The sequence below is a fragment of the Macrobrachium nipponense genome, chromosome 38 (assembly GCF_015104395.2).
Source record: "Macrobrachium nipponense isolate FS-2020 chromosome 38, ASM1510439v2, whole genome shotgun sequence".
NCBI lineage: Eukaryota > Metazoa > Arthropoda > Malacostraca > Decapoda > Palaemonidae > Macrobrachium > Macrobrachium nipponense.
The window spans coordinates 9,082,182-9,092,410 of record NC_061098.1 but is presented as its reverse complement, the minus strand read 5'-3'; the positions used below and the strand labels follow the sequence as shown (position 1 = coordinate 9,092,410).

The 10,229-nt window shown below is 34.2% G+C and overlaps 1 protein-coding gene across 1 annotated transcript in view; it reads right to left on the bottom strand.

Annotated features, from left to right (window-relative positions):
- The window catches only part of LOC135209602 (endoribonuclease Dicer-like), a 15,362-nt gene extending 6,030 nt beyond the window's left edge, over window positions 1-9,332 (bottom strand). The window contains exons 1-3 of the mRNA XM_064242294.1: window positions 6,245-9,332; window positions 4,135-4,350; window positions 2,405-2,599 (exon numbers count right to left, since the gene is read on the bottom strand). Coding sequence (XP_064098364.1) covers window positions 2,405-2,599; window positions 4,135-4,350; window positions 6,245-9,208 — 3,375 coding nt within the window. The 5' untranslated portion in view covers window positions 9,209-9,332. The remainder of the gene's footprint in view (window positions 1-2,404; window positions 2,600-4,134; window positions 4,351-6,244) is intronic.
- Window positions 9,333-10,229: the final 897 nt, after the last annotated feature.

Below are 10,229 nucleotides of genomic sequence, written 5' to 3'. Positions count from 1 at the left end.
AAAATGTGCGCAATTTCATGTAGAATACAACTAAAAACAACTCATGGTTGTAGCTTTCATCAGTTTTGAAATATTTTAACATAAATAACGATAAGTTCCAAAATTTCAACCTTCGGTCAACTTTGACTCTACTGAAATGGTCAAAAAACGCAATTGTAAGCTAAACCTCTTACATTCTAGTAATATTCAATCATTTACCTTTATTTTGCAACAAATTGGAAGTCTCTAGCACAATATTTCGATTTATGGTGAATTTATGAAAAAACTTTTTCCTTATGTCCGAGCGGTAACTCTTCCGAAAATATCATAAATTTTTTTGTCTGACTGTCGTAATGTTTGCACCATTTTAAATTAGCCGTTACATAAGTTTTATATATGGAAATGTGCGCAATTTCATGTAGAATACAACAAAAACAATCCATGGTTGTAGCTTTTATCAGTTTTGAAATATTTTCATATAAATAATTAACGATTGTGCCTCAAAATTTTCAAAACCTTCGGTCAATTTTGACTCTACCGAAATGGTTGAAAAATGGAATTTTAAGCTAAAACTCTTACATTCTAGTAATATTCAATCATTTACCTTTATTTTGCAACAAATTGGAAGTCTCTAACACAATATTTCGATTTATGGTGAATTTATGAAGGAAAAAAAAAAAAAAAAAAAAAAAAAAAAAAAAAAAAAAAAAAAAAAAAAAAAATCCTTACGTACGCGCGGTAACTCTTCCGAAAAAAATCAGAAATTTTTTCATCCGATTGTCGTAATGTTTGCACCATTTTAAATTAGCTGTTACGTAAAGTTTTATATATGAAAATGTGTGCAATTTCATGTAGAATACAACTAAAAATAATTTGAAATATTTGCATATAAATCACAATATATAGAAAAAAAACCACATTCGGTCAACTTTGACTACCGAAATGGTTGAAAAATGCAATTGTAAGCTAAAACTCTTACAGTCTAGTAATATTCAGTCATTTATCTTCATTTTGAAACAAATTAAAAGACTCTAGCACAATATTTAGATTTATGGTAAATTAAAAAAAAAACTTTCCTTCCCTCCGCGCGCGGATTCTCCGCCGCAAATCTCCGAAATGCGTAGACGTCGCATTCTCGTAATATTTGCTCCGTTTCATATTAGGAGTTCCATAGAGTTTTATACATGAAAATGTGCGCAATTTCATGTAGAATACAACAAAAAAAATTGAAGGTTGTACTTTTCTCATTTTCGAAACATTTCCAAATAAAAAAAAATATTTAAAAAAATTCAACATTCGGTCAACTTAAACTTGTCCGAAATGGTCGAAAACTGCAATTGTAAGCTAAAACTCTTACAGTATAGTAATATTCAATCATTTATCTTAATTTTGAAACAAATTGGAAGTCTCAAGAACAATATTTTGATTTATGGTGAATTTTTGAAAAAACATTTTTTTACGTCCGCACGTTACGAATTCATGTAGCATTTTGTGATAATATTTTGTCTGTGTTGCTTTGATCGTTTTACAATGTGTTATATACCAAAATGATTGCAATTTAGTGTACAATACAACAATAAAAAATTAACTTGTTAGCTTTAACCGTTTTGCTTACAGCGCGATTTGAATACAATTATATATGAAATTTTGTTTTCGCCCTATCATGTATCGCATTATTTATATATGATAATTATATTTTTTTCATTTCTGATGGTTGCATAATAAACTTCAGGCAATGTCAAAAAAAGGAGCCAAAAATGAACTCTTAAATCTTGAAAACTAAGGGCGCTGTGATTTTTGGAAAAAAATATTTTTTCCGCTTCGGTGCTCACTCCCAAACTCCGCCGGCATACGGGAGATGATTTTTAATATACCGCTTCGGTGTTTAAGGGTTAAGTTGCAATGAGTTTCTTTTGTTTTTCATATATGATTTTATTGTCATGTTGAGGCCCATAAAAATAATATAAAAAATAATATAAAATACTATCATGTTGATACAAATAAAAAAATATACATAAAACTAGTCATATAAGAAATGACTTCGAATTACTACCAGGGATCTATGGAGTCCAGATACACAGCCAGCCAGGTGGGAGACTTTGTCTTTTGGAACATTTCCAGAAAAAATAATGCTAGTATATGTTGAACTAAAGGAAAAGTCTTTAACCTTACCTTGTTCACTTTTCAAATTTCATTTTACAAAAATTTTTTATGGGGGAGCCCTATGAAAGTCTGTCAATGTGATGCAGTGGTCTTGTTAAACTACTTGATAACAATAACAACTTGTGCATGGCAGTTTACAACAGTCTACAAATAGGGCTTTTATTTGAAATCCACACTAAGGAAATCTTGGAACTTTTTATTATGTGGCTGACCAAGGCATTCTATGGATGAGAAACCAAAACTAACACTAATTGGAACTTACCCTGTTCTGAATATATGACGGATGAGTGACAGCTTGAACAATGAAGCTTCTATCCTTAAATTTGTACTGGATAGTATCTTCAAGCCTGTCAAGACAGGCTTTCTTGTAAAAAGCAGTGATCTCTTTAAGTGCCCATGATTTATCTTGTATTATTGCAGTCTTAATTGGCAATACATCCTTCAACAAATTTTGCCCCTGTTGAAAGTAAACATGGCTAATTGGTTAACTGTATCATAACGCTCATAAAATTTCATCTAAAAACCATTACATGATAATGGAAACCATTACAGCTATATTCCTGAAAAGGTAACTTAAGTGTTAAAAAGAATGGACATAACTAGCTTTAAGCTGTTTTTTATTTAGCTAAACTTTTAATTTCAAATAAATTGTTTGACACTTCTGTAATTTTTTAATTCAGAGGTAACTATGTCAGATATGTTATAAGGATGAGCACACGTAACAGTAGGCTTGAAGCACTCACATTACAATATATTCTAACAATTTTCAGAATGTTTAAGCAAACAAAAATAATACGGAGACAATAAAACAAACCACACACACACACACACGCATATCTCTCTCTCTCTCTCATTATTAATAATAAGAACTATACTTTATAGCATCTGTATTTTATTCATTTTCAATTAAGAATTATATAGAAATAGTTGAAAATTCATTCTTAAAAGAAAAGAAAATGTTTTGCTTGCAAGACTCTGCTGTGTAACTGAAAGAAAGGAGCAATTTGAGTGCAATTCCTGAATATTATTTTTCATTTCTTTAAGTACTATATGTATTTCAGTCCTAGCCTAGACTTCAGCAATCTTGTTCCTCAGCATAAATTCAGTAAAATTAATAGAATGAGTACATTTTTGGCTTATCGACTCATTTCTAAACTATTTTTGGGAAATAGTTGTTTCAGAAACATTTGAGTTTCAAAGATAATTTAAAAAGTTCACATCTTCACCTTCATTTTCATAACTTTACAAATTCATTATTGAAAGAATTTCCTCAGTAAACCATACAACCGGGTTCCAGTGAAAAGTCACTGCCTCCAACATAAAGAGTTAAAATGCTTTTTCAGTGACAAGTGATTTCCACAGAAAGGATTGCTCACAGGAAACCCAAACCAGTTGACTGAAGGAGAAAAAAAACCCCCCAAAGGTTGCCACCTTTAGACAGTCCAAAGCCAATGAAGGAAGGAAAGAGCAAGGAGGACAACCTCACCTATTACTGTGTACAGATCACATTCTACCACTTTCTCTGATATCAAACCAAAATTGTTATTTTGATGACTGTATGAACACTTCATTATACAGAAAATCTGATGTTTATGATCAAAATTGCTACTTCAGAGACAAAGTTGTTTTAACACCCATAACATTAAACACTCACTAAAGACATTTGTAATACAAAACTTTGTTGCTCAATAAAAGCAGTGCTCAAAGTTGTTAATATACTTGAACACATTATTCTTAGCAAGACCACTCTGGTATGTGTTTTCTATAAATCTCTGAACATTTTTTGAGTAACAATTATCTATGATGTGTTTATTTGCATACTAAACTGTCTTGAGGTATAAACTAATTTTTGACAATTTCTTTAAATATGGCTGTTGGAAAGTCCCTTAAATTATATTTTTCACAACTGACAAGGCACTGGCCATTATAACAAAAGTAATAGAATTCTGAAAAGCACTCGAACAATACATACAAAACAATCAAGGCTTTTACCTGATGAACACCAATCCCTATCCAATGTAAAAAGTCCTTTGCTGTATCTGCCCCACACTGCAAGAGATATGCACCAATCAGAGCCTCAGTGCAATCTGCAATACTTTTGTCAGATACTTCATGCTCTTCCCATGGGTTGAAACAGGATGCTCTAGTGGGAGGCGTACCACTCCTATCTCCATTATGATTTTCTTCATCCTCCAGCTCTTCTATCACCTAAAAAATGCCAGAACTTCATAGCAAAATAAAGTGATACACATTTGCTAACTAGGTAATCTATTCAATATCTTTTGCTTAGAACTCCTTGGAAAGTGTTTATATTTCACACACTACCATTTAGCTAATAATAGTATTTTGTATAAGGTCCAGGATTCACAAAAACCTAGATTAACTAATAACTGATGCAGACCATCTGGGAATACCCCCTTTAACTAGTGATTTATTTGTAAATTTCCTGTTCAACAGTTTATTGGGAAGAAAGGCAAACAAAAACTAGTAATGGAAATATCTCTGTCTACTACAGAAATATTATTCAACCTTAACTGTTCATACCATTTGGTTTAGACTTTAACAGAAATTGTTTACAGGCTGCTGCTGCTGCACTCTTCAAGGTGACTATTCAAAGTACAGATCTTGCTTTATGTGTAAAACAAAGGCCTCGTGATGATCATAATTTTACAAATGTCATGAAGTCTCAAAGAGGCAACTAACTCCTATTTATGGATTACCCATTTGCCAAACAAATGGAGGGTCATAAAACAGTTGTATTAAAAAGCCTTGGACAGCATAAAACAGTTAGATTGAAAATCCTTGCCCTGCCTCAGTTCTTCCTAACCTTGCTGGTAGTGTATGTTTGAATTTACACATTGATTTTTCAACCCAACTGAACAAGTACCTGAACGATTAGGTATCATAAATTATACACACATCATACGCAGTAATGATGAATGGAGCCACAGCAATATTAGCTCTCTTTTTTTTAAAATGCTGTGTTAATACAATCACTTCACAGACATCATTATGAATAATATGGACAGGACAAGAAAAATCACACTGAAAACAGGAGCACTGTATGATCTCGCTACTGGTGCAAGCAGACAGAATAACCTGAAGCTACCTTTACTAGTGATGCTCACTTCCTTCATCATCTTTTTACGGATGTTTTTGCCTTAGTTGGGCCAGCAAAGATTCTACCCCATCCACCAGTTTACAGAGGCACTCATTATCCAAGAAAGGCAGCTCTCTATGATAGTAAGATGCACATTAAAATATTTATTTCTTATGTAGGCATGAACCAAGTGGAAATTAATTTTTCACTCATTATATTTTTTCAGTGTTGATCACTATATTTCCTGTTGATTTCAGTGCATATCACTCAATCTTCTCTCATCACCTTCTTGGCTCTTATCTTTGTCCTTCCAACCTTCAATATGATGCTTTTCATTTTGAAGTGACATCATGCTAAAATATAATAGCACTACAAAAATTTTCCTAAACATAAATGTATGTGAGAACGCATCATTCAAAAGAACACGCTCAAAATAAAATGTATTTAGACAATCGATACTTATAAATACTATATATTTTTTAATGTATCAAGATCCTAAAAATGCAATGTAGCCACACCAAATTGTGCTTATGTCTAAAATCACTTAAAAGCAGCTTTTCAATGGTTTCTGGTCTAAATAAACCACCAACTACATTGCATATAAGGCTAATAACAATTAATGGATCTATTCTTAACCAATGTTGAAATTCTTTCATTGATAAATATGGATTACTAATGGCTAACTGGCATCACCCCTAAAAAACAATTCTGTCTACAGAAAATAATTGGATTGTACTAAAATTAAATCTTTTATTTTGTTCCTATATACATATGTGCATCTGCATCACACCATGGCCAAGACACCGCAAAAAAAATGTGAAACACTGAATAATGGGGTCTTCTTTTTTATCTTAACTAACATCTCAATTCTACACTTAACCCAAGTATACTGGACTGCAAAACAGACATGAATTATAGATATTAATACTTAATACTACTTCAAGAAACTGATAATAGCACAATTTAATTAATTAATAAGTAAAACACACAAAAATTACTTACTTGTTCCAAATCTGATATTGTTTCTGGGACTGGAAGTTTATGCCACTTATCATTCGGGTATCCAATCTTGCGCAATTCTCTTTCAACCAATTTCTTCACACCAAAACCTGGAAGAATACCATTTACTCTGGGCTGCAACTTTATTGCCTGAACCTTCTCAGGGATTGCCTTCTTCTTAGCAAGCTGGAAGAGTGTTTTGTTACAAATCAGTAATGTTCGTCGAGGTGAAAGCTTACCCTCGTGGTCATCTGGGAACTTCAAGTAAACATATTCGCCAACTACATATTTGAGAAAAGCATCCCCCAAAACTTCTAATCTCTCCAAATTATATCCATCATTCGCTGCCATTAGGGTCAAGGCATGTGCAAGCATAAAAGGGTATATATAATTTGTTTTCTTCTGGGAAAGTGCAACAGCTAAATTGACATCAGATGGAGTACTCTGAGCAATATGTTCAGTCCAACTGAAATCTAGAGACTGAGCAGTTATAGAGGCAAGGTCCAGTTTAGATGAGGCGCCAATGTCTACGCTTAATTTATGAGCCACACCAAAGCTGTTTAGTCGATATAGTATTGAAGGTACACAAGACAACTGCCACCACAGTGAAGCACGAAAGGGTAAAATACCACACAGTTCTGGGATGAAATATGGTGGATCTCTGTTCCCTTTCTTTTTAACAGGCACTTTCTTCAGGTAATTCAACTCCTTTGGTAAATGCTTGACCGCGATTAAAGGCTGCAGTCTATTGGTAATTTTTGCATCATATTTTGTTGAGAAGTAACCCTCATAGTTCTCGTATAACATTTTACACTCTGGAAACTCAGATCTAGGATTCAAATTCTCCTTGATATCTGTAACATAATGCATTTGATGCATATCCCCATACAAAGGAAATACAACAGCATTTTCAAACAAATCTCTGTTAAATTCGTATGTCTGATCTGATCTTACTGGAATTTTCTCCTTAACAGTGGTAAGTTGAGCCATGCGGTCAATGAGTCCAACATTTAAACAGCTGCCTCTTAAAGGTACAATGAACAGTCCACTATCAACCCCTTTTGGGTCAAATTCCATCAAAGACTTGTTGATGGGCAATATACTTTCTAATGCTAACTTGTGAAAATGGTTAGCCTTCCTCACCATTTCAGTGCTAGCATCACAAATTATGTCTAACAGCTTGAGTGTTATGATGACTGCACCGATTTTTGGTCCATACAGTTTAAACGGACAATGTACAAGTTCCTCCTTACACATTATTCCGACAGTATCCTCTGATTCAGCTGAATCTACTGTGATTTCTCTTGAATCTTCATCTGTGGGGTGTATCTCAACAGAATACAAATAAAAGGGGGTTCCTTCACTGTGACAGAAAGAACTGTGTACTTCTCTCTTATATATCTGCCTGTGTTTCTTTGTTCCAAGATTTGGTTCCCCGGCTTTACTGGATTCTAACTTCAAGTCTAACAAATCATCTGCCAACATTTCAACAGTTGGAACTGTTGGTCGAAGCTTGTGATCTAACTCTCCCACTTGATGAAGAATTTTGCATAACTCGAGTGCAGCACTCTTTTTAGCAAGATCTTTATTTTCTTGAGGCATACCTTTAATTTGCTCCTTCATATTTGAACATGTGGGCAAAAGAATGACAGCTTGTATCATGCCATGACGATTCACATATAGTACTTCAGGGGCCAATGTTGTGAATCTATCTTGTGGTAATTTTCCAATGTAATGATTAACAAGAGAAATGGCTGAATTTGCAGTAACTTTTGGTCCCTGTGGGCCATATGGTTCATATGGTGGCAATACGTCATCTTCATCAAAATGTCTCTGGATTTCTTCCGCTGTTGGTAAGTCTCGGTTATGACACAATGTTAACAGAGTTTTCTCTATTTCTCTGTAAACATCCAAGTCATTTATGAACGACCCATGTGCTCTCATCTCCACCATTAAAATGTATTTTGATGGGACAGCTCGAGCTCTTCCTCTAGACTGAACATAAGCTCTGTAATTTGCAGGCTTATCAAATCTTATAACTGCATTACATTTTCGAATGTCAACTCCCTCCTCCAGCACACTTGTTGAAACTATAAAATTAGCTTGACCTTCCCTGAATTTCTTCAACGTCTCTCTCTGTTTTCTTAGTTCAAGCTCAGCTAATTTCAAGTCTATTCCTGGCCGAGTGTTAGCACCAACCACATAAAGAGGCTTTATAAAATTCAAATCATCATTTGCCTTTGCCAACTCAAGAAAGAAGTCATACAAGATTTTGGCAGTGTTTCTTCGCTCTACAAAAATCAACCCTGCCACTTCATCACTTTTAATGGCAGCGAGTATCTCAATAAGCCTTAAAACTTGGTGGCTGACATGATCTTTTGGGTTTTCCATGAGTTTTTCTCTTAAAACACACTGAACATGTAATTCTTCAAACCTTGTCCGGAGCCTCCCTAAAAGCTCTCGTATAACAGGAACTTCCTCAGCTGCAGCATTCTCCTCTAAGCTTTCCTTTTCATAGTATATAGCACGTGCTACACACCAGTCACCCAATGAACACATTATGTGCTTGATGTTCATTATCCTTTTTCTAATAAATTTTTTCACTTTATCATCTAAATCCTCCTGCTCCTCAACTTCACACTTCAATCCATCTAACTGTGCTTCTACCATTTCTTGGTAAGGTGTCAATGGAACATCATTGTAAATCACTAGTCTTTCATCTGGCCTAGTAGTAAATCTCAATACCTCTTCGTGATCTACAGAAGTGACAAGGGCACAATCCATTGTCTTCTCTAATTCATGCATGTTCCGCGATACATCATCTTTCCTGCACTTCTTATTTATGACACTGGCAGTGAGGCCCAAAATTCTAGGACATTCATCAACTCCTGTTCTTTTCAGGGCATCATACTGTCTCATAATTTCACGCATTGGATGACTTCCAACAGCATGATGACATTCATCCATAATTAGTAAGTTTACTCTTCTCAAGGGAAGTCTTGCATGAAGAATCAATTCCCAAAATATCTGTGCAGTGATGATGATAACTTCATGTCCCTCAAGTTCATCAGCCCACTGAAATGCAACAAATGTGAAATTAGTCTATTATGCCAAATTAATAAATGTCTAATTCCATATAATTTAAAAGCAACTGCCCAGTATTAGGCCAATGGCACAAGAAACTCAATGGGTTTATGTTTGTTTGTGTGGTGTTTTTACGTCACATGGAACCAGTAGTTATTCAGCAATGGGACCAACAGCTTTACGCGAATTCCGAACCAAGTCGAGAGTGAACTTCTATCACCAGAAATATACACATCTCTAATAGGTCTATGGATAATTTTGTGAAATCACTTGATGGTCCTGCTGCTGAGAAAAATAATCAATAAATCCTTTTATGGGGAGCATCTATAGCCAGCCAAATTTTGAGAAATTATCAAAATTAGTTACCAACAGTTTTGAACTACTTAAACATAAAAAAAACCCCTATCGTTCAGTATTAATGATCAAAAAAGTTTTTTTCACAGGTTTAAACAATTTTGTTTATAATTTTATGGCCCTGTCAACATCAAATTATTACTAAACCTTTGTATAAGCTAATCCAGTTTCAGCAGAAAAATAAAATGTAAATTTAATATCCTAATACTTTATAATATCAGTGTTTTACTCTGATACTTAACATAGGATGTAAGGTACTTATAATATCAGGGTTTTAATCTGATACTTAATAAGGGATAGGACATTATCAAACTTAACCAACTGATACTCAATAAAGGATAAAACATCAAACTTAACCACAAATATCAGTCAAAAATTGTATTTTTTCTAACTATACAAATCTGAGGTCCTTTAACAATAGGAATGTAATCAGCGGCAGCTGGAACCAATTGTAAGCTTCGAACAAGGAGGTTCGGTAGTTAACTGCTTGTCCGACAGTCGGTGGTCCCGCACAACTGAGAGGTGAAGAATCTCTTTGCTTTAGGCCCAG